At 47.2% G+C, this 22,185-nt stretch overlaps 8 protein-coding genes across 8 annotated transcripts; 1 reads left to right on the top strand and 7 right to left on the bottom strand.

Moving 5' to 3' along the window:
* Window positions 1–1,543: 1,543 nt before the first annotated feature.
* K444DRAFT_670607 (uncharacterized protein) lies at window positions 1,544–3,123 on the top strand (the record flags this gene model as incomplete). Its single annotated transcript, XM_024887647.1, has 3 exons — window positions 1,544–1,624; window positions 1,706–1,962; window positions 2,027–3,123. 3 exons carry the CDS (start codon window positions 1,544–1,546, stop codon window positions 2,739–2,741), a joined length of 1,053 nt encoding a protein of 350 aa, XP_024726658.1. The 3' UTR covers window positions 2,742–3,123.
* K444DRAFT_548721 (L-lactate/malate dehydrogenase) lies at window positions 2,932–3,965 on the bottom strand (the record flags this gene model as incomplete). Its single annotated transcript, XM_024876392.1, has 3 exons — window positions 2,932–3,309; window positions 3,363–3,419; window positions 3,480–3,965. 3 exons carry the CDS (start codon window positions 3,963–3,965, stop codon window positions 2,932–2,934), a joined length of 921 nt encoding a protein of 306 aa, XP_024726659.1.
* A 1,257-nt stretch (window positions 3,966–5,222) lies between these two features.
* Window positions 5,223–7,501, bottom strand: K444DRAFT_604680 (P-loop containing nucleoside triphosphate hydrolase protein). Its single transcript, XM_024878822.1, has 3 exons — window positions 7,081–7,501; window positions 5,540–7,015; window positions 5,223–5,483 (listed from the first exon to the last, which is right to left on the bottom strand). The coding sequence occupies exons 1-3, from the start codon at window positions 7,280–7,282 to the stop codon at window positions 5,248–5,250; spliced, it is 1,914 nt and encodes a 637-aa protein (XP_024726660.1). The 5' UTR covers window positions 7,283–7,501; the 3' UTR covers window positions 5,223–5,247.
* Window positions 7,502–7,784: 283 nt separating this feature from the next.
* K444DRAFT_622384 (ELMO/CED-12 family protein) lies at window positions 7,785–10,245 on the bottom strand. The gene has a single exon (XM_024882086.1). The coding sequence runs from the start codon at window positions 10,080–10,082 to the stop codon at window positions 7,905–7,907; it is 2,178 nt and encodes a 725-aa protein (XP_024726661.1). The 5' UTR covers window positions 10,083–10,245; the 3' UTR covers window positions 7,785–7,904.
* A 266-nt stretch (window positions 10,246–10,511) lies between these two features.
* On the bottom strand, window positions 10,512–11,688 carry K444DRAFT_670611 (uncharacterized protein; the record flags this gene model as incomplete). The annotated part of the gene is made up of 2 exons (XM_024887648.1): window positions 10,512–11,391; window positions 11,667–11,688. 2 exons carry the CDS (start codon window positions 11,686–11,688, stop codon window positions 10,790–10,792), a joined length of 624 nt encoding a protein of 207 aa, XP_024726662.1. The 3' UTR covers window positions 10,512–10,789.
* A 1,067-nt stretch (window positions 11,689–12,755) lies between these two features.
* K444DRAFT_604690 (FAD/NAD(P)-binding domain-containing protein) lies at window positions 12,756–14,352 on the bottom strand (the record flags this gene model as incomplete). Its single annotated transcript, XM_024878823.1, has 3 exons — window positions 12,756–13,451; window positions 13,500–13,784; window positions 13,834–14,352. The coding sequence occupies 3 exons, from the start codon at window positions 14,350–14,352 to the stop codon at window positions 12,933–12,935; spliced, it is 1,323 nt and encodes a 440-aa protein (XP_024726663.1). The 3' UTR covers window positions 12,756–12,932.
* A 489-nt stretch (window positions 14,353–14,841) lies between these two features.
* Window positions 14,842–16,709, bottom strand: K444DRAFT_711649 (uncharacterized protein; the record flags this gene model as incomplete). Its single annotated transcript, XM_024888256.1, has 5 exons — window positions 14,842–15,078; window positions 15,140–15,456; window positions 15,645–15,935; window positions 15,984–16,086; window positions 16,149–16,709. 5 exons carry the CDS (start codon window positions 16,707–16,709, stop codon window positions 14,842–14,844), a joined length of 1,509 nt encoding a protein of 502 aa, XP_024726664.1.
* A 1,839-nt stretch (window positions 16,710–18,548) lies between these two features.
* On the bottom strand, window positions 18,549–19,439 carry K444DRAFT_548789 (carboxylesterase; the record flags this gene model as incomplete). Its single annotated transcript, XM_024876398.1, has 1 exon — window positions 18,549–19,439. The coding sequence occupies one exon, from the start codon at window positions 19,437–19,439 to the stop codon at window positions 18,549–18,551; it is 891 nt and encodes a 296-aa protein (XP_024726665.1).
* Window positions 19,440–22,185: the final 2,746 nt, after the last annotated feature.

The raw sequence follows: 22,185 nt of genomic DNA on the forward strand, positions 1-22,185 counted from the left end.
TTAATATATGGGAGGGGTAGATCTCGCAAACCAATTCAGGGAAGTATATAAGAGTCATAAGCCTACCTTTAGGAATTGGTGGCCCTTGTTTTACTAGCTAATCGAGGTAGCCTATATAAATGGTTATAGGCTTTACTAATTAAGTATAGTAGAGGAACGTCCCCTTATATACTTGCAATTCAGAATCGAGCTTTATTATAAGCTATTAGGGTATTCTGAGAAGGCAAAGCTAGAGAGCTTGCGAGTGGGGTTAGGGGGAAGGAGGGTATTTAATCCCGATGCCCCGTACTTGTATTACTGGGATAAGCGCCCTAGAGGCACTTGTATATGGTATTTATATAAATAAAGATACTAAAAGGTCCTTGGGAAAGCTATAGAAGGGAGGGCAAAGCGCTCTATTGGGGATTATATGTTTTGTAAGGTAAACTTGTATAAGGTAGGGGAGTACTGGATGCGATTTCATTCTACTAATATAGCTTACTAATAAATTTATATGCAAAGGTATATAATTATTATACTCCCTGTGCCAGGCGAGCCCCCCCTGTTCAGTGCGGCACACCCCCTTGCTAGCGTGTGGACATGTCTCACCGGACGAAGGGATAATTTGATATACCCTGCTGTGTTATTTTTTAATTTGATATCCCTTCGTCTGGCGAGACATAGTCCACGCTAGCAAGGGGGCCTGGCTCAGACTGGAAAGTCATAGCTTTGGTTAGTCATACATTGCCTTTTTGCCCTGTGCCAGGCCCCCTTGCTAGCGTGGACTATGTCTCGCCAGACGAAGGGATACTCTCTCCACCCGCTGCATTAAGCCAGCAATGTAAATAGCGCCACCTAGCCCACGGCCTTCCAGGCCTCCAGCGCACGCTTCACTAAATTATAGGGCTACCCCGCCAGATTCTAGCATACCTTTCGCTAAGTCACGCGCAAAAAGTATATCCTTAACTATTTTCTTTATACCTAGCTTCTATAATATATATATATACTAGGGGCTGTTATCGCCTCCCAGATCCCCGATGAACTCTCACTAAGACTAATCCTATAATAAGATAAAGGGGCATAATATGCCAAAACTTAGTAAGGCATGTACTAAATTTTAGTAGTATATATCTTATAGGATAGCAATGCGTGCCCCTATATTTTGGTAAAGCGTGCGCTAGATACGCGGTAACTTAGCGGAAGGTATGCTGGAATCTGGATTATCTGGCGAGGCAGCCCGAAAGTTGCTATGGGGGATCATAAAGAAACCGCGATCAATCTATTGGCTAGCTTAATGCAGCTGGTGGAGAAGGAGTAGCGAAAGGTCTGTAAGGTTACGGATACTCCCCACCTCCAAACCACCAGACCATCCGCTCCCTTAAGTAAAAGTCCTCGCACCCCACACGGGGACTTGGGGAGTCACTACTCAAGCCCCGCCTTGTCATACTTCTACGGTTCTACCAAGTACAAAGCAACTCCGCCGATATCGGCAATCAACCAACGCAACTTCCCTGCAGCCTGATTGACTCTTTCGCTACTTCGTACAGGACTCGCTGAAATCACAATGTCAGACCTTGACCCTCGATCAAGCTTCGTTGCACGAGATTGGCAGTACAGCGTTCTCCCAATCACAGCACCTTTTGATGTATTAATGGATACCAATCAATTGACGTCTAATTCCTCTCAAAATATTACACAACAAGGCGATTGAGGGAAAGCTTTACAGGCCCAGATCGAGTCACGTGACTTGGCCTGGGCAGCCACAGCGGCCATCAGCGATCCCTACTCCGCCTGGGGCGGTCTTGCAAATAGCCTTTCGGGTATGAGCGGCACTGGGAATGAAAATTTCACGGGCATTACCACTCCTTTCATACCCCAAGGAGGCTTTCAAAGCTGGACCACTCAGCAGGCTCTCGGTGTCGAAGCTTGGAAACCCATATTTTACCCTCACTGTGTTCCACCATTGGATCCAAACCCTGTGAGGTCAGTGGATACCTTCTGGGCATAATGTTAAAGGATTTCTGAGATGTGCTAAACGTCTCTATAGCTCTTTTGACTCGATCTCACACAACCATGAACATTGGGTCGGGCAGATTTCTGTTCAACCCCTGAGTAATCTGCCTGCACAACCGAACGGGGGTGAGATCTCAACGAACGTGCACGGTATCCATCAGACAGGACAAGGGATATATTGTCAACAATGCGATTCGCAGTTCTCTAACCGAGCACTCCTCGAATGCCACGCGAAAGAGACCCAGCATTCGCCATATCGCTGTCGGTGTGGCAAAACATTCTCGAGACTCGATGTACTTCATCGACACATTCAGACTTTTCAACGCGAAGTTTCTTATCCCTGCCCTCACTGCAAGAAACGCCGCGGTCCACGGGCATTCGTCCGACTTGACCATCTCACACAACACCTCCGAGGTTATCACAATATGGAATCTGTGGATGAATCAGAGGCGGCCCATTCTCAACAGTCACCCCGGAAACGAAAGGCGACATTCAGCTGTCCTCACGAGACCTGCTCGCATCCCAGAGGGATGGCTTCCCTGCCAGACGAACCAGCGATGAATCGGACATTCCTGACTCGTGGCGAGTTCACCAAACACCTCCGTGAAGTTCACGATGAGAGCCTTTTTCCGTGTGTAGAAATTGGTTGTTGCCGTATCGGCAGCAGGGGCTTCTTCAGGAAGAAGGACCTGTTGAACCATGTGAAGGAGCACCACACTGACGCCGAATTCCAACCAAGTGCGATCTGAATTTCCGTGACTTTCGTTATCTCTTCTTTTGGCGATCTTGGGAATTTCAAAGAGACCTAACATCTCTTGCACCATGTTATCACACTTTTTCTTTTCGGGTTTTTCTGCACATCGAAGATCGAGGAGCTAGCTTTTGGAGTCGCTCATCCATCGGAATGAAAATTCTTCATTGTCATCCTGGAAATTGAATTTATGAATTCTGGTCATTCTCTTTGATAATCAATCTCAACGCCTGTGCAGACTGCACTAAGAACTGCTGTTCAGTCTCATCCAAATCCACTTGAAACGGCGAGATACCCTTCCTTCCTAAGACAGCCGGCAAGCTGAGACAGCAGCCCAAATCCTCCTGCCAATGGCTCAGTGGCAAAATCTTCCGATGATCAAAGATGATAGCCTCGCACATTCTCGCTGCCACAGCAGCCACACCGTACGAAGTGAAGCCCTTCACCTTGATGATCGAATCTGCCTTCATTCTCGTGGTAGTTGCTATTTCCTCACGTTCGGTCTTAGTTAATGGAAGAGCTTTGAGTAGAGGTCTTCCATGCACAGTTGCAGAGGACCACGCAACCTGGAGAAAGCTTAATACTTGACTTTCACTCCCACCGAGTCGAGGAGACTTACATATTGTGAATCACCATGCTCGCCGATGACAAACGCATGGATTGAGCTATCAGAGACCTGCATCGTGACAGATCAGCCTGCTGAAAGACGAATGGCGCTCGTTTGAAACACACCCACCTTCAATTTCTTTGCCAGAATTCCAGTCAGCCTGATGGAGTCAAGCATAGTGCCAGATCCAATGACTTGATTCCTCGGCAAGCCCGACAGCCGTTGCGCATAGAAAGTAAGAATGTCAACCGGGTTCGCAACAATCAAGAGGATCGCGTCGCTGCGAATGGGCTGAAGAGATTTCGTGACCGACTCCAGCACCTTGATATTCCTATCGATCAGTCCAATCCGCGTCTCGCCCGGCTTTTGCTTGGCACCAGCAGAAATGATGATGATATCTGCATTCCGGGCGTCTTCTGCTGTTCCTTGACGAATTCGGACGTTGGAGAGAAACGTGGCATCGGAGAGATCTTCGACTTGTGCTTGGCAGTACTCGTGATTGATATCAACCAAGATGATGTCCGCCACCACCTGGCGCAGAAGGAGGGAGTATGCGATGGCTGCTCCCACTGAGCCTGCGCCTATGATTGCGATCGATCCGCTGGAGGCAGACATTTTGGTATGATGGACTGTGTTGTTGCCGGAGAAGGGGTCAAGATATGTTTTGAAAGATTAGGTGAGGCTGTAAAAGCGGTTACACGGCGGAGGGCCTTGCCGGCTGGGCATATGCAAGCCCAGGCTACCTCGCTTACAACAGGCACCCGTCAATAAATCCCATGGAAATTTCTCGCTAATCGACTTCTGCCACCACATTTCAAAACAAAGCAAAACTATACCAGCCACACAGAAATGTATCCATCCACTCATCCTTTGTTTATGATTTCATATTCCTGCAATGTGCCAAAACCCCTACAGCCTCTTCCCAGCCATAACCATCATAGAAATACAACTCACGTTCCCAGTCCACCAAAGCAAAGTCCTCAGAATAGAACCCCCCTCATTCTCAATCAAGATATAACTCGCCGCGTACGCCACTCTGACCAACGAATATAAAGCCATCAATCCATTCAACTTCTGGACCGGGACACCAGCGTGAAGAGCAAGCAACTATCGCCATCCCCATTAGTCAAACTTGACTTCCGGACCTTCATTAGGATTCAGGAAGACTCACCACGCCACCGACAAACAAACTATACCCCTCAACAGCATTAGCATGCGCGCTCTCCCACCTCTTCACCCTGTCCAATGTCTTCCTATCCAACTTTCCTTCCTTGACCATGGCCTCTCTATATTTTGACACGTCTTCTTGAGGTGAACAGTTGTGGTCGAAATTGTAATGGCGTTTGATGCCCCGGGTGGAGAGGAGTGCGTATGCGGGGATGAAATTCGAGATCAAGAAGGCTGCCGCCAAGTTTGGCGGTTTGGGGTCTACTGGGGAGAGCGCGCGAAGCCCGAGGGTTGTGAGGAGGGACCTGGCTGTTATTAGTTTTGGGAGTACGAATGGAGGGGGTAAACGTGGACTTGCATTTCAAGTTGCTGGTTAGGGGTGAAGGGAAGGGGAGACAGTTGGGGGAAGAATACAAAGAATATGTAAAATAGGAACTGGTGGGAGAGATATTCAGCAGTGGGAAATGCCTTCGATGTTGTTCAATGACGCATAATCTGTAACTAGGAGGTACTGGTCTTGCGAGGGGCAGTTGAGTTAGTGCTGGTTTGCCTCTGACACTAGTCGGCAGCCCCCGAGGTCCTTCTCTCAGAAATATGTGAGCAGCGAATTCAAAAAGTGACTAACTTCAGTATCTTAGAGAGACAAATTATGGTAGCGCTTGTTGGTTAACAGTTCCTAAACATCAGGTTTCAATCCAAAGAGAGGGGCCAAGCATCGCTGGAGGACTTCCTACTTCCTCCACTGCATCGCAGCCCACCCCATCAACCTCATCCCGAAGATAATACCAAGCGTAATTCCCACATTCTTCGACGTCCCACCCAGCTGATACCCGTACTGCTCCAATACCCCAACTCCATCAATCATACATTGGTCCTTCAACGCGGTATCCCAACTGCACCAACAACCATCCGGCCCCTCCCCACATTTGTATACTCGATATCCAAACTCGTTTACCACCAGACCACCTGCCATCAGATTAGTAGAGAAGAGATCAGTAAAGTGCTATGAGAATAAGGCTTACTGAAAACATACGCCTGGTAATCGATATATGAAAACACATTTCGATAGAACGGATTCAGCGCCGGAAGCTGTACCATAAACCCATTGCAACTCATCCAGATCCCATTCGCCATCGCCGTCAACGCCAACGCCCCGACGAAATTCGGAAACAAACAAGACATCAAAACCACCAGACTTTCCGCCGCCACAAGATTGAGATACATCCACATAACCCAAATCAAGAACGCCTGTCCATCTGGTCTGAAGTTCGTCATCCAATAAACAAAAGTCGAGGAGACGAAAGCAATTATAAAGAGGTAGGGGAGGCCAATGAGGAAGTTGGAGATCATGAAGGCGGTGCTGCCGTACAGGCCGTTGGCGCGGTCTTTGATGTAGACGGTCCGGTCCTCGAGGAAGGCGGGCACGTAGACGACGGCCATGAAGGACATGAAGCAGGAGCCGAAGAGGATACAGTTTACTAGTGGCTGCATGTTGGACTGGATGGGTAGGAGACGCAGCCAGACTGTGCCCATCATGATTGCGAGACCCAAGTACATTGCGAATCGGATGCCATAAACCACAATGTCCCGGTAGCTCTTGATGAATGAGCGGTGCAGGAGGATCAAGGATGCCGTCATGTACCTTCTGTGCATGGGTTCACTGGCCAGTATCAAGGGCTCGGAAGTCGACGTGGCCTTCGTCGCGATTCTCGACTTTTCGTCGACTGCTTCGGGTGATGATGTCCAGGCCTCCTGGAGTTGGGAGATCTTGCCCTGAGCGACGTCTCCATCGCTCTCAAAGTCGATATTGGTGAGATCCAATACGAAGTCCGCTGGATTGGTCTGCAATGGCATCTCAAACCCAATGCTGTCAAAGTATCGCTTGACACCAGAAATTGATCCTGAATAGCAAGTCTTGCCGCCAGAGAGGAGAAGCAATTTGTCGAACAACTCGAACGTCTTCGTGGCCGGTTGATGAATGGAAGCAATAACAATCAGCTTGTTCTTCTTGGCGACGTTTCGAACGTACGACATGACCTTATAGCTTGCTGCAGAATCGAGTCCAGAAGTCGGTTCGTCAAGAAAAAGGATCTTCGGAGCTGAGATGAGTTGAGCAGCAACGCTTAATCGACGCTTCTGACCAGTTGAGATGCCTTTCCTGATCAGTGTACCGATCAAGGTGCTGGCTTGATTCGTCAACCCAAAGGATTGGAGAAGTTCGTCAACTCTTCGAATTCTCTCTGTGGCTGTCACTACTCCTGACAGAGACAACTTTGCTGCAAAAGAGAGCGTCTCTTTTACGGTGAGTGATCCGATAAGAGCATCACCAGCCTCAACGTATGATGAGAGTCTCCGGAACGCTGACTCCGACGGGGTCTGGCCATTGATGCAGATAGTCGAAGAAACTTTGGCTTTGGCCGAAGCTTCGCGTTGGGCTAGAACATTGAGTAGGGTTGTCTTGCCGCATCCCGAAGGTCCCATGATTGCCATCATTTCTCCTGAAATCAAGAATCGTTAGTGTCCATTCGCAAGTGCTGCAAGATTTGTGCATGAGCTCACTTACCAGCAGCAACTTCACCGTTGATGGCACTCAGAATCTCTTTCGGGTGCTTGGTTTCTCTGTCCGGGACCACGACCGTGACATCTTTCCATGATAGGCTTTGGACAATCTGATTCTCGAGGTAAGAATTGTCGTGACCCCGTTGCTCGACATCGACTTCGTTCAAGGTAATCAGCTCTGAAGTGATGCCTGATTTTCTCGACATGTTTGACGATAATGATAAGTGCTTTTCAAAGACGAGATCAAAATCGAGAAGTTAGGAAAGACGGACCATATATTAAGAGTGTTCGTCCTAGAAGGTCATAAGGCAAAGCGGGCGGTTCAGCTCCTCAATTATGTACATGGCTTGGGCAGGCTCAATGTGATACAGGATGCTCATAGGATTTGACGCACCCGAAAAAAGCCTGAGGCCGCGATGGGTTTGGGTTTACGCTACGCTCGGGGTGATTGGGCAATCTTTCAGCCTCGCGCACCACCAAAGGAATCTGCCGAGGCTTTTCTGAAAGAGGTGAGACATTGGGAATTTTGAGAGCTGAAGACATTCTGTTTGAGTTTTTGTGGAAAATGCGTGGACAATCATTCGCAGAAGTCTGCAAGGATCCATCCCACTTGGGATCTTACAGATTTGTACAAGCTTTGCAATATGGATCTGTCAGCCAAGCTTGCAACCTTGAATTGGAAAGCGACTTGGAAAATATGGAAAGAGGGTTGAAGAGAGCGTGCGGTGAAATTGTGAACATTTTAAACACAACGCTAAACATCTAGAATACAAAATCTGCCACCAAATCCGGGGGTATCAGAAACACGCTAACATCAAACACGGCCATCTATACTTCATAATAATAATCATCATCCAAGCCCTCTCGATCCGGTACCACTCCCGCACCCTCGGGAGGGCCAGCAAAGCCATCATCCAACCTCACGTTCAGCAACCTAATCTTCAACCCATATTCACTGACCAAAGTAACCAACTTGTTTGTCTCTGCCGTGATGGGTGCTTGGTTCAACAGCATGAGAAGACCATCCAGCCATTCAGAAGCAAGGCTGTGCGTTGGAGGCATCAACGTCAAGATTGCTCGTTCGGCAGGCTCGCCATTTGTTAGGGATTTGCTGTCTCCTCCGACAAAGCTGTTGATCGTGATTTTTGTTGTTGAAGTTGGTTTCTGTGCATGCGAGGCTGTCTTCAGGGTGGACGTGCTGGAGATACTGGAGGTTTCGTCGTTTGTTGCGGAGACATTTGAAACGACTGAGCTGATGGTGCTCAGATCAATCTTTTCCGGCAGAGCATCGAGAAGCGGCTCCTGCTTGGTTTGTGCGTCGAAGTCCGAGTAGTGCAGATATCGACGATTGTGGGAGAGCTTGACGTAGCGCCAGGCAGTCAAAGATGTCCTTGTTGTTCCGTTCCTCCCAGAGTGTCCGTCTTCAGTGGAGTTCTTGTGCTGGACCGTTCTTGGAAACCAAGCTCCCTGAAGAAGACATCTTATTCGTTGTTCTTTGACAAACTGCAAGGCTTCGTGCTTCAGTTCGTCTCGAACTTGGTGTAGATGTTGCCCCCATTCATCTTCGAACGTCAACTCTAGCAGCTCCATTTGGAGTTCTCGCAGACGACCATAGTCAAATTCTGAAAGTTCCTCCTCAACGTCCTGCACATCCTTCGTTCTTGATGCCTCCCCGACAACTTGTTCGATCAATATCCGGACCAACTCCGCCACCTTGTCAAAGTCGTCCTGTTCTGCCCCAGTAGACTTCCATAATCTGAAAAATGACTGCAGACTCGCCGTATGTAATCTCGACCATTGCAGAAGCAAAGGGCGGAAGATCTTGTCATAATTCTTCATGCCATCCAACACAAGGTAGCTCTTCGCATCCTCTACATCCGACTTGTCCACCTCGAAATGCTCATATAATATCGCGGTAACCGCCAAACTCGCTCGTGCAATTGGACATCTTTCGTGTAACGGCCGTGATGATTGTTCTAGGAGAAGTTTTTGAAATCCATCTTCCTGTTTCCGCACATAGTCGATCAGATCCATCATTCCAAGGAAACCGGTAGGCTCGAATTCCCATGCAGGGCTCTCAGTCTCGAACCCCAATCGTCGCCACTTCTCTGGGTTATGCCTTCTGCTTCCCTTCTTTCCCCCATCTGATTCGTCCAATTTCGGTGTCCCATTGACATGGATATCTTTCCTCTCCGGCGCACTTGCAAGATGTAATCCCTTCAACGCCCTCCTATGATCTGGTTTCTCCAAGTCCACTCTAACATCTCTCCATTTCCTCAACAGAACTTTTGTCAGAGCTTGGAATTCCAACAGCGGATGTGCCAAGTCCTGCAACGCCGAGCTCTGCATCAAGATGTAGACCGCCTTTATGACACCCAAATCTTGTAAACGTTTTATGAATTTCGGCCACTCCTCCCCCGTTCCGCCGACTTTGCCGATTGTCTCCTTTCCTCCAGTGTCGGTTGTAATAGCATCTCTCATCAGAGCATTCAGCAACATCAAAGCGTTCGCACACAGTGCGTGGTCTGCCGAATTGAGCTGCGAGACCACCATCTCGAAGAATTGCGGGTATACAGCCACCGCAGGCTTCAAGGCTCGAAATCCAAAAGCCCCAGGCGTTCGTATCGCTCCTCGAGCGGATTGCGGATGCGAAACGATCGCTACTAATATCGACATTGCCCCTCGCAGAATATTGACTAAAGGATGTGTGACGATCAATTCGACAACCCGCTCGACGAGTTCGCCTGCTCCAGAACTCTCGAAGATTTCCCATCCCATATCGACTTCCAGCAGCCGGCTCAGAGATTGTAGGGAGTATGCGAGAGTGTTTCCGCCGGTGGTCATGATCAGTCGCCGCAGGATGTTCAGGCCGCCAGAGGAGATGAAGACGTCTGCGAAGGAGGGATCGTTGATCGAGGACTGCAGCTTGAAGACTGCCATCTTGCGCATGGCATCTTCATCGCTGGAGAGGCGCGAGAGGAGGGCGGGGATGTCTGCTTGATCCATTGTTGCGTGTCGGGGATTGGACGGAGGGGTGACGGTCAACCAGTGAGATTCGTGCTCCTTCTTTGTATTGGATTCATTGGAGAGTATGCAATGCAATTGTATTCAGAGCAGTATCTCACGTTGTTGTGCAATGGGAGGGCTGGGCGCTGACATTTGAATTTCGTTTTCTCGAAGTCGCGTTGGAGGTGGACGGTCCGTGCGAGGAGTGGCTCAGGGGTTGGGTGATCTCCTTCTTTGGGACTGGTGCCGTTCACTCCCCTTTTCCGCCTCCTTGCTTTGTTTGTGACCACTTTTTTACTTCTCCGACATCAAATATTACTACTTCTCTACAATACTTTGTTCAACTGGGCATGTAGTGATATCCAATCATGATATCAGATTCATCAGTGCATTTTGAGTCTAAGATCAACCAACATCAGATTTCATCTTAACTAATGAACTCTCTAGACAGAAAGGAGTGAGTCTGGGACAGTAGAAGGAAAATCAAAACAAGTCATGAAAGAGCGGCAGTATATCTCAAATGACCCAACAGGAACAAAACAGAGCAGAACACATCGCCCGATAAGAAAAAGAAGTAAGAGAAAAGCTTTTCGATATCGATCTTCGCTTCACTCTGCACTAAGCAATTCCTCCACTCTTTCCAAGTATAATCCGAGTCATAGGACAAGTCTCATGATTGTCACCACAAGCTCATCGTCCTTCAATACTCAATGATTCTTCCGGCGACGGTGGTCGCTCAGCCTATCCATCCTCAAGAATTCGCGTCCACAATCTGGCTGAGTGCAGGGGAACCGAGTGGCATTTGGGTTGTGAGCGCGAACATGACGGCGTAGATCAGCGAGACGGGAGAAGGACTGCATGCAGTCCGAACAGTTGTGAAGGGAACGGGAAGTAGTTGCCACCCTGGCAGACCCAGAACCACCAGAAGCGGAAGCAGGGTTATCAACAGCTGATACTCCGTAGCTTCCCCCGACGGCTGGACTGAATGGGCCAGTATCGTGGCTTTGATCCGAGGGGAAGGTTGAAGAGTCGAAGTCGAACCACTGGTCCATGTAGCCATCGGTAGTTGGTTGACCCGTGCTAGTAGTAACAGTGCGACTTCCCGTATTCATATCGTAGGACAGCGAGACTCCCAGTTGGAAGTCCGGGTCGGTGGAGACAGCAGCACCATGATAGACAACTTGATATGGATTGATGGAGTCGTCGCCGAGAGGTTGAGAGCCAGTCAAGTTATGGTTGCGTGAAGGATCAAATATGATACTGCCATGTGACGAGGCTCTCGCGAGGCTCTCCAGTGCAGCGCACCGAGCTTTCGGGGCGTCGATTTCAGCCAATAGGTGTTGTTTAACCACGACAATAAAGTAAGACCTTACAGGGCATTTAGTGGCCTTCATAAAATAATGCCCTGTATTCCCGATACTTTATGCCGTTATCTTCATATCTCACTTGTTTCCTTTTCGAAAGACAGAGAAGACCACGGAAAGCTAGGCTACTTGCAATAAATCTTCATGATCTCCCATCGTCTCTGACAAGGGATTTGCCAGACGCCAAATCTCCTTTAACCTAGCAACATTCTAGACGTACAGAACGGATCTCTTCTTATCATGATTTGAAAGCCGAAAATATTCCTCGTAGCCCAACAAAATCGAGAGGGCCTTTCCAGGTACTCCGTGGCAGAGAAATCTGGGACATTATCCCAATAGTACTTTCGATAACTTCGTCCAACTCCCTTTCATCTGGATTCAATTGCTCGCCTCTAGCTAAAGTTCTCCAGCCGTTGTTCTAAAACCTCGTGGCAAAGAGTGCGGACGTAGACGTATCCCTTGGCCCTTTCGGGGTATCAGAAATGGAGGCAGCCGCCACCTCCAACATTCTTCTTCTGTAGTCTAGAGATGCTCTCACTTGCTCAACGTATACTTCCCAAAGGGCATTCCGGCTTTCTGCTCGTTTCTCGATTTGCTAGGCCCTGCTTTGGCTTGACTAGTGTTCTCAGCACCCGCACTTCACTGTTTCACGCAGATGCCTTTATCCTCGACTGTCATTTTACACTCGCTTACATGTGGAGATGCTTGGAGCTTTCATAGAGCCTCTGTGAAAGTCTTTGAGGGATGAGACGGGCTGTGAATATTATGCTGATGTGAAAGGGGTTTAGACAACAGCCCACAAGAGTACTGGAACGAGAATTTTATATCTCAATTACATGACCGTCCCAAACATACTAGAAGCTCTTTCCTCTCAGAAACTTCAAAATGTCTTTCAAAATGCCTTCAGAAACAGTCCAGATGCCTGTAACCTTAACCTCCAAACCCGGGAAGATCAAAGATGTAAGACCCCCGAACATCAACCCACTAGGTTTACTTTCTCGGCATGTACTGCTTTCACTCCCTGATCGTTCCAGTTAACCATCCTCTGTAAAGAAGGAGCAGAACATTACAAATTGCTTCCAGCTTGTACTAAGTGGCTCTGCAATCATGAGATAAATTCCAAGGATGCCGAGGAAAGCTTGATCTTAGTTTAAGAGTAAGCTCACTCCTTAGAGATTGTGTTTTGACGCGAGTTACAGATATTAGAACATGTGGACTTTCGTTGAAGGCTTGAAGCCTTAATCGATCATTCCAAGTGGGACTATTCAGTTAAGACGAGGGAAAAATTCTCGGAACTTATAACTTCGTTCGAGTTGAAGATGTCGAAGTTCTTTGTGTAGTTCTCGAGATGAGGAATCGCTGGGTGGGATTTTCATCTGCTTGGCCAGATTTCGATGAATTGGAACGTTCTAAAACTGTCTATATCTTCGCCGGCGATGTTTCATCACTGCGCCCCCTCCAGGCTATTCGTCCCATGCAGCTGAGCTCACAATCTCGGGAGGACCTCTTCTTTTCCATCGTTCTTTTGGCTAAATCTCAGGGCTTCATCAAATGCTTTCATGACGTCATGTTCATGTAACCAGCCAGTATTTGATCCTCTAGCAGCTCTTTCTCTCAACTGTTCGTCTGTTTCGATGATTTCATTTCGAATCATATCGATTTTAGCAGTGTTCCCAGCATGTACCACCTTCAATAGCCTCTCAGCATGAGGCTTGCGGGTGGTCTCGTACAGCTTCAATGCTTTTCTGATCTCTTGTGCCGGTGGTTTTCGGGCTGCTGAGAGGGAAAACACGGATTTCAGTGAGAGGTAGAGCGCATAAGCATCATCGATTGCAAGTGAGCCACCAGTCGCGAAAGCTCCGCCATGAGCATGCGCTGCATCACCGATTAGAGTTATTCTATCTCCAAAGACCCACGTATCCAGCGGTGCTGAACATGAGAAATTGGGATGGTATCGAATCGAGGGTGTTACTTTCGTCAATGCTTTTACCACAGGATTCCAGTTCTTTCAATATGATCAGCTGTCATTCTCTCGATATCTGCTCAAACTCACCTTGTATACCTCTTTCAGCACTTCCACGTCGCCCTCGTCATCCCAAGACACATCCTTGAATCTTGCATCCTGATCATCAGGGTCAACTGTAACACCGCCAACAACTGTATACATATTCCTTCCCAGCCTGGAAGAGAAGAAGGTTGTATCTGGACCCCACCAATGCGCAGAATCCTCAGGGAGGTCCGGGATGCTCTCGACCAATGATTTATCGAAAACAGAACGGAAGGCTGTCAAACCACTCCACTTCAGCTTGAACTTTGGGACGAGGGCCTGCCTCACTCCCTGCGATGCGTCAATTTCTGGCTCCGGCTTCTGATTTGATATGAATTACCGATCTCAGTCCATCGGCACCAATTGCAATATCTGCCCACGCCTTGCTCCCATCCTTGAAGTTGACAGTCACGCCCTTCTCATCCATCACGATACCAATAACATTCTTTCCCAACTTTATGCTATCTCTCGGAACATGCTCCACCAACTTCCCATGCAGGTGTCCTCGATGGAATCTCGTTGTTTGGTGCAGCCATTCTTTGACATCAGCATGCACATGCGTTCCGATGACTTCATTTGTCTTCCAATGCCTGTATACCATCCCCGCGGTGCCCGTCCCTCGGAATCCATTCTCATCATCGATAACATCACTCAACCCGAGTCTCTCCAACGTTCGCAGACCGTTCGGACCAAGCGCAATGGAAGCGCCTATTTCCTTTAGCTCTAGTGTTTTCTCGTAGATGGTTGTGTTGATAAGTGGGTGATTTGCGAGAGCTATAGCGAGACTGAGCCCGGCAATGCCACCTCCGAGTATCGCTATATTTAACTTTTCAGGTTCGGGGACTGCTCGGGTATTCATTTTGCAGGGTCGGTAACTGGTGGTGAAGCTTGAAGGGAATTGAGAAGCAGAAGATGTGTTGACGTGAAGCGAAGTCGGTCCGAAGATACCTGGTGTGCTCCTTCCTGTGAGAGGTTACACGAGTGTTCCTCCCGTCTGGGCAATGTTGTGCATCCCAGTTGTTATTTACAATAATCTGAATGGACAACAGAGCTAAATAAGATGGTTTTATGGTATTGAAGATGTAGAGAAGTCCGAAGAGAATGAAGCGAGATCCGGCAAGATAAGCACGCAATAACATCACATGACTGGCGGAAAGCACTTAATTTCAAGCAAGATGACTTCAAGATTACAGGGAAGTCTATGAAATTTCTACAGAATCTAAAAGTAGCAACTAATCCTTACACATCGGCAGCATACTTCTATTTGTTCGTTGGAGGAGAGGGTTGTTGAACATCAACCTCGATAGCAAGGAATTGAGGATGCGATAAAGAGAGCTCACAACCAGAATTATTTCTTCCCCTTCAGATTTCTCTTACGCGGCGCTGGAATGTGAGCAAGTATGACCAGGTGTGAGTCGAACGTCTCAAATTTTACGCCCTCTCCGTGGTATAGCTCGTCCTCCGAGTCAACATCCTCAATGAAATTCAAGAGTGCCAGATCTCGGTTTTCTTCTTTCTCGCCAGGAGGTTGATTCAACCAGCGAACACTCTTGTACTCCGCCCAAGGCCAGTCTTTCCGAAGTCCCTGTGTGATAAATGTTAGCCAAGTGAACTTCAAGGCTGCCACAAAGCGCGGAGATACATACCTCATCAACGAGCTCTCGTTGCCATTCTCGGTAATCAATTCCTCCTCGTACGTGCAATCGGTAGTCCTTGTCTTTCTTCTCTCCAATTTGGAAACTGTATAGTTCTTTTCCAACTCTGCTGATTTGATCTTCTCGATTCTTCATGCACTCTCTGTATTCTTCCAAAGTTGGGTAGCCTTCATGGCATTTCGTGCATTGCCAGTGATCGAAATCGATTGCAATGTGATTTTCGGGATCGTCTCTACAGATCTTGGCTTCCATTTCGAATAGTGCTTCATCTGCAGCATCCAACGGAGTTGTGTCGAAGAGTGGCAACACTTCAACATGCATACCAAGATTATGGAAAGTTTGATATAGCACCATGTCAATACCTTTCAATCCATGAGGAAGCAGCCTCTTTGCCTGCTCCTTCGTGTGGTTATATCCGTAACAACAGTAGAATCCAATTATTCCTCCTAGATCAGGGCATTAGTTCAAGGTTCTGAAAAGCATTGATTATACGAACCTCTGCGCATGAACCCCGGTTGTTCGAGTATTTCTCTGACGGCCTGATAGAAAGGAAGACTGGCCAGTTGTATGATGGGTCTAGCGTCGAGCGTCCTACCAATGCTCTGGGTCAGGGATAAGGTATAGACCAAGCTGAATTGCTGTCCCTCCTTGATGGGATAGATTCGGAATTCGCAATCTCCAATGAACGCTGCCCATTTAATGTTATTTTTCTTTCTAGCACCGGAAGAGGAATCGCTCCAGTCAAAGGACGTAGACCGGGGGCTGCGCAAGATCTCAAGTCTGCCACCTACGTAAAGTTAAAATGATAGGAAAGGGGTGAGAAACAGACACTTACCTTCGTGTGGATGTGGAAGACAGATCACAAGCTTACCAAAGTCAGACTTGGGTGGCGAGACAGCGCGGGTTTTGTAGACAGGAGCAGTTTCAGCTGAACACACCTACCAATTCAGTATATTAGCATACCATCGACTGATTACAAGAGGCGAAAGGAGGAGCTTACATGGAGGTTGGTCAAAGTTGCTTTGATGCCACGATGTTCTGGTCGTTTCTTCGGCTTCTGAGCTTGGAAACCGGGCAACAGAAGTTGAGAAATGATATCTACGATTCCGTTCCCGTGCGGATCGAAGTTGGTTGAGAAATTTTCTGCATCAAGGTTGCCATCCTTGTCGGAGGCTTTGCAGATTCCATTTACAATGGCTACAACTCTGTTCGCCGCCAAGTCGGAATCCATTGGAAAATGACACTTTCTCGATATGCCCTCCTCAGATGGATCATCCCAACGCAATGTGGTAGGTTTGGATTTTGGTGTAGCCGGAAGACTTCCCCCACAGCAGTACCGAGATGCGGACGAGTCTCCAGCAACGGATTCGGAGATCCTCTTTAAGACAGCGTCCTCTGCCAGCTGCCGGAGCGACTTCTTTTCCTTCTTGGGCTTCTTGCCTTTGCCGTCACACTCTGAGCATGGACCATCCTCCGAATCTACCAAGGACATATTGGATATTTGCTCAGTCATATCTTGATCGTCTGACTCGGGTTGGTCTTCTGTATCGGAATGAGACATGGTGCCAGGGAGACGATTGGAGTTTCTAGGGGCCCTGCTGTGAAAGATCAGCGAAAGGTGTCAGGTCTTCTGCAAAGGAAGGTTGACAAAGAGGTGGTGAAGAGTTAACATCACCAACTGGAGATAGGAAGAGACAGTGAAAGGACGCGACCGTGAACGAACGAGAGGGTGAGCGGTGCAATGGTGGGTCGATCTACAGCAAACGAAGATCGAATAACGAAGAGAGACAGGGTCTTTACCTCTTTGTTATGGCTTCTTGATAACGCGGCTAAATACTTGGGAAGGTTGCTGCTTGGTGGTTAATAGTCAAAAATTGAAGTGGTCTGTCTGAGGATGGAAGTTAGGCTGAGAAGTAATCGTTGTATCTATGCGACGAGGCGGAGGACGAGGCTGCGAGGCACTGAACAGCAAATTTCAAAGTACATCAAAAGGCTATAAGTTTATATATCAGCCATTCACCTCCCCATTCATGGATAATACCCTCGTGGTCGAAATAAACAAAGGTGCCGAATGTACCAAGACCAGCGGGGCAATTTCACTGCTTCCCCTCCCTATGTTCTTGCGGGGTCCTGTACATTCAATATCGTTTGAAAACCTTGGGAGCTCAGTAATATTTACATCTTATTTTCTCGGAGTCTAGGCCATTGTCCAGCCTTGAGAGAGGGGAATAAAAATCAGTGTCGCTTTTAATATTCATGGCGAGGCTTGCACATTTTGAAAGTGAAATGAAATATGAGATTGTACGTAACGCCACGCTGCTTTCTCCAAGTACAGAGGCAGTACGGCAGTACTTTCTGTCATACGCATTCCATATACAAGAATCGAATCTTGGTCAGCCCGAAATGATCGCTAAACCAAATTCAATGGCCCCAAAACCCTTCACCAACTGCCATAATTCTTTAAAGTTCTTGTCCATGCCCTCAGGAACTGGGGCCACATTTGCCATATATAAATCAAAAGTTGTTCGATTAATGCAGAAGGTTGTTAGCTTTTGATTGAATGACTCAGTTCAAGTTCAATTTGAGACCATCACTTCTCTCCACGATTCGTTCAAAACACTTCAAAGATTGAAGACCTTCCCAAACATCGATTTTAGGAAATTGACTCATATAAGATACGCAATGCGTTCTTTTTGCAAGTTTTAACTTCATTATCTTCAAAAATTGGGAGAATGCTCAAATCTTTTGAAGTGTTCCGAGTAAAGTGGGTGGCGATTAAGCGAGCTAGGGGTTCAGTCGAAATTCCATGTGATTAATTTATGTAGCTTTGCTCAAGTCGCATCAATTGCTTTGAAACTCTAGATTGGGAACGAAGTTGGAAACCCATGGAGGAACTGCACAAAGTGAGGCTGACGAGTTCTTTAGGTATCACGGTAGTGGATGCTTGCTTGTAGAAAGCTGACTTGAACATGTTTACGCAATCTATTTACTGTGTTTTAGAAATCAAATAGGAAGCACAAACAAATATATAGAGTTGTTGCCATTTTTAAGGGAGTATATTGAGAGACTTTTCTGCTAACATTTTCACCGGACGGCGCACTGTGACCAGCCAGTTGCTCGCCGCACTCCTCGTCTGCTCAATCCCTTCGACAAGCCACGCCTTCATACGTATCTAAGAAGTGATTGTAACGACAAACAAGAGAATAAGAACCAACAAACAAATCAAGTCTAGCACTTGCCGAGAAGCTGACGAAGTTATTGAGGAAGTCGGAGAAGGTCCCCCAGAACTCGTCGGCGTCCCCGTCACGTCAGAACCAGTCAGAGAAAAAGTTGTCCTACACCCAACATCGTACATCTCTGCACTTTCCAAGTCCGCCCCGTAAAAATTTGATATCCTAACCTAACCAGCGTGTCTTGACTCTTGCCCTGGCACATACACTGGCCATCCATCCTCGTAACTCTTCAACCCTGCTTTCGGAGCTTTAGCAAACGCCGCCCAAGCACCCCTTATGTATTCCCCAATCGCCACCTCAGCATCCGTGTCAGCAGGTATTCCAACAGCAGACGGGGCCGTATTGAAAACCGCCGGAACATCGCTCCCGTGCCAGGCGCCACTTCCGGGGTAACTCGTCAGCCTCGTGTTTGGAAAACTGCCAAACCAGCGGTATCGCCACATTGGGATCTCGCTTTGCACGCTGATATTTGCTCGTACTCCTGAAGCAAAGGTAAAGACGTGGACATTGAAGGCATGCCATACAGCCTTTGGCAATGTTGTGCCGGCAAGCGTGGCGAAGAGTTCGGCTTCGTAGTCTGTGTTGCCGACGAGGAGGGGGATTTTGATGAAGTTTCCGGCAGCGCTGCGGGCAGAGTAGTCCGGAAAGACGGTGATATTGTCGATTGTTGGCCCAATTTTTGTGGCGACAGACTGGGTAGTGTCTGCTGGAATGCTCGCAAGAATGAGATTGACGTCCTTGGTACGCATGCATGCCAGGACTTCGTTTGCGTTCGATGTTGCGCCACCACAGTGGAGCTTGGAGGTTATAGTAAACCAGTTCTCGACCGCAACAGAGATAGGTGTTTGTATGAATCCGTTGGCGGTATTGGATTCTTCAATCAGACCAGCGATGATAGGATCGTCTGCGTATGCGTAGGAGTAAAAGTCTACAGACGCACTTCCCGTAGATTGGCCAAAAATGGTAATGCGAGATGGGTCCCTACCGAAAGCGGCAATGTTGTCTCTTGTCCATTCAATACGGAGATCGTGACATAAAGTATCGGGAATACAGGGCATTTGTGCTGAAAATCCACTATAGAGCTCATTTCTGGCACACTCAACCGCTATAAGCCTCTATATTTCTAGGCTATTACCCTGAAAATGCCCTATAAGCAGTTAATAAGGGGTGGCACACCTTTTAAAGCCTTCTCCCCTGTTATTACAGGGGCTACTTCGCTAAAGAGCCCTATAATTGCCCTCCTTACAGCGTCCGAGCGCTATAGTTGCTCTGCCAGCAGCAGTAACACCCCTGAAGATCTTCCACAACCTTGCGAATGTCTCACAGCGTGCTTTTAAGGCATATAGCTTAGAGTTACAGGGTCTTATAGCAGGCTCAGCCTCTACTATTGCACGCTATAGTGGGTTTAGAATCCCAATATACTGTATTCCCGATACTTTATGCCGCGATCTCCGTACCTAGGTATATATACGTGACCGATTCTCGAGCTCAAGAACTCCTAGTCAATTTGTTGTTCCTTCTCTTTATGCCATATATACTTCAATGTGTTCAACTACCGTATAAAGACAACTGCATAAAGTATCGGGAATACAGGGCATTTTGACCCTCGACACTCTACAGAGTGTGAATTTAGGGCAGAAGCTCCCTATAAGCCCCTATAACTCTAGGTAGTACTCCCTAAATCTACGTAAAGAGGCGCTATAAGATATTCGCATGGGATAAGTAGATCTTCTAGGATTATAGCACTATTAGTAGAGCAACTATAGTACTCGGATACTAAAGAAGCAACTATTATCCCTTTGTCCGGCGAGACATAGTCCATGCTAGCAAGGGGGCCTGGCTCAGACTATAAAGTCGTACCTTTACTAATAAACTTATTAGTTATCTATTACCTTTTCGCCCTGAGCCAGGCCCCCTTGCTGGCATGGACTATGTCTCGCCGGACAAAGGGATAGGCCTCTTTAGCAAAGACTCCCTTGTAAGTACAGGGGAGAAGCCCTGAAAAGGTGTGGTACCCCTTGCCGAAGGCATAAATGCCTACGATTAGGGGAAGGGCCTGGAAATATAGGGTCTTATAGCGAGTTTACTACCTTAATCTGTATGCTGGAGAGCCTAAAAGTCTCCCAATGCCCTATATTCGCGATACTTTATGCCGTTGTCTTTGTACTTCCAAGTTGCCTCGAGGCCGGCATATTTTGGAAAACAATTAGTAAGATACTACTTATTGAAGAGTGCCAAGTATAGTGTCTAAGGCAGCTAGGGGCTGGGGGACTAGTGGAAGACTAGTAGATTTGTACTTATTAAGGGGCTTCCTAGCCTTCGATAATCAGGAAATCAAGGCTTCCAACTACCCAATCTGACATGTCTAAAGAAAGCGAAACGCCTCAGGCCTTTCGTATTAATGAGGAAGTAGTATAATCTCGGATCGGATACATATTTATCCTAAACTTCTCTTGGATTATGGCCTGAGGATCTGAGATAGAGCTTGGGAGCAGTACCAGGCAGAAGTTAGTTCTAAGCCAGCTCCGGAAATTCAGGAAAACCTAAAACGACCTCCTTCCACCTGCCCCCCGGGTGCCGATTAGGGGTGTCGAATGGGGGCCACACTAACCGAAATCAGCAGGCAGTGGCAAGTGGTATACAATATGTGCAAATTAATGTATATTAATACCTAATACGCGTATTGTATTCATTCCGAAAATAAACGCTGCCAGGGCGCAGAATTTTTTTCTGGCGGTACACGTGACCAACACGTGCCACACGCGAATAGCCATATTCCTTACTAGATAAAAGAATATATTTAGAAAGGCCATATAAAGATTAGTAGTAAAGGAAGTAAGGAGGCTACTTAATAGGTAATTAATTAAGCATAGGATCCTTATTAGTTAGCCCTCTCCCACTACCCAAATTTTCTTAAAAACGCTGCTGCGAGCGGCAGCGTTTATTTTACCTCGCGAATATTGAATTCTCTGCTCTAATAGCATGTCGTCTTCGTCGTTTCCAGACAAATTTGGTCATATCGCAATTAGTCAAAAAATATTTAGGGTCTTATAGGCATATGGCAATACTTATTTCCTGTTAACCTCTAGTAAAACGGGAAAATATAAAATAATACCTTCCAGGGTATTAATTAGGGGTGTCGTTTTGGGGGTATCGGCCTTAAGAGAGCCTGAAAATTTAGCGATTAAGTACCTAGAACTTTTGCCTCGTATGCAATAATTGCCTCGCCTATCTTACGCTCCAAAACTAGAGCTCTTATATATGAACTTCCTTATACCTATATTAAGAAATCCGATTTGAGAGAAAGGCTGAAGTATATACAAGCAACGTATTAGGCATTATTAAAACTCTAAAATCTATTAATACTTCTATTCGATACTGGGGAGTGGGGGATGCCGAGCGCTAACACACAAGGATGCTGCAGAGAAGCCATCTCAATGTCAGTAACATCCCAGACTATGAGACTACCAATCCTCAGGTAACCTTGAGACACCAAACATTGGTAGCTGAAATTCACTTCGAAAGCAATCTCGTAGCCCTAACGAAAGTGGGAACTTGGCGCGATATGCACCAACGAATCTATCCCTCATTCCCAAGATTCACTCTCGACCTTAATGATATTCTCAACGTCCGCATAACCTGCTTTGGAACATTGGAGTTGAGCAACAAACCACTTTGAACTGATAACCTCAGGAGTAGAGATCGAGAAATGAAACTTCTAAGCCGACAACAAGGATCGATGAGTCCATGAGTTTCAGTTGAGGTCAAGAGCTCGTTATGAAAAATGCGATGTGCAACGAAATA

The sequence above is a fragment of the Hyaloscypha bicolor genome (genome assembly GCF_002865645.1).
Source record: "Hyaloscypha bicolor E unplaced genomic scaffold K444scaffold_189, whole genome shotgun sequence".
NCBI classification, from domain to species: domain Eukaryota; kingdom Fungi; phylum Ascomycota; class Leotiomycetes; order Helotiales; family Hyaloscyphaceae; genus Hyaloscypha; species Hyaloscypha bicolor.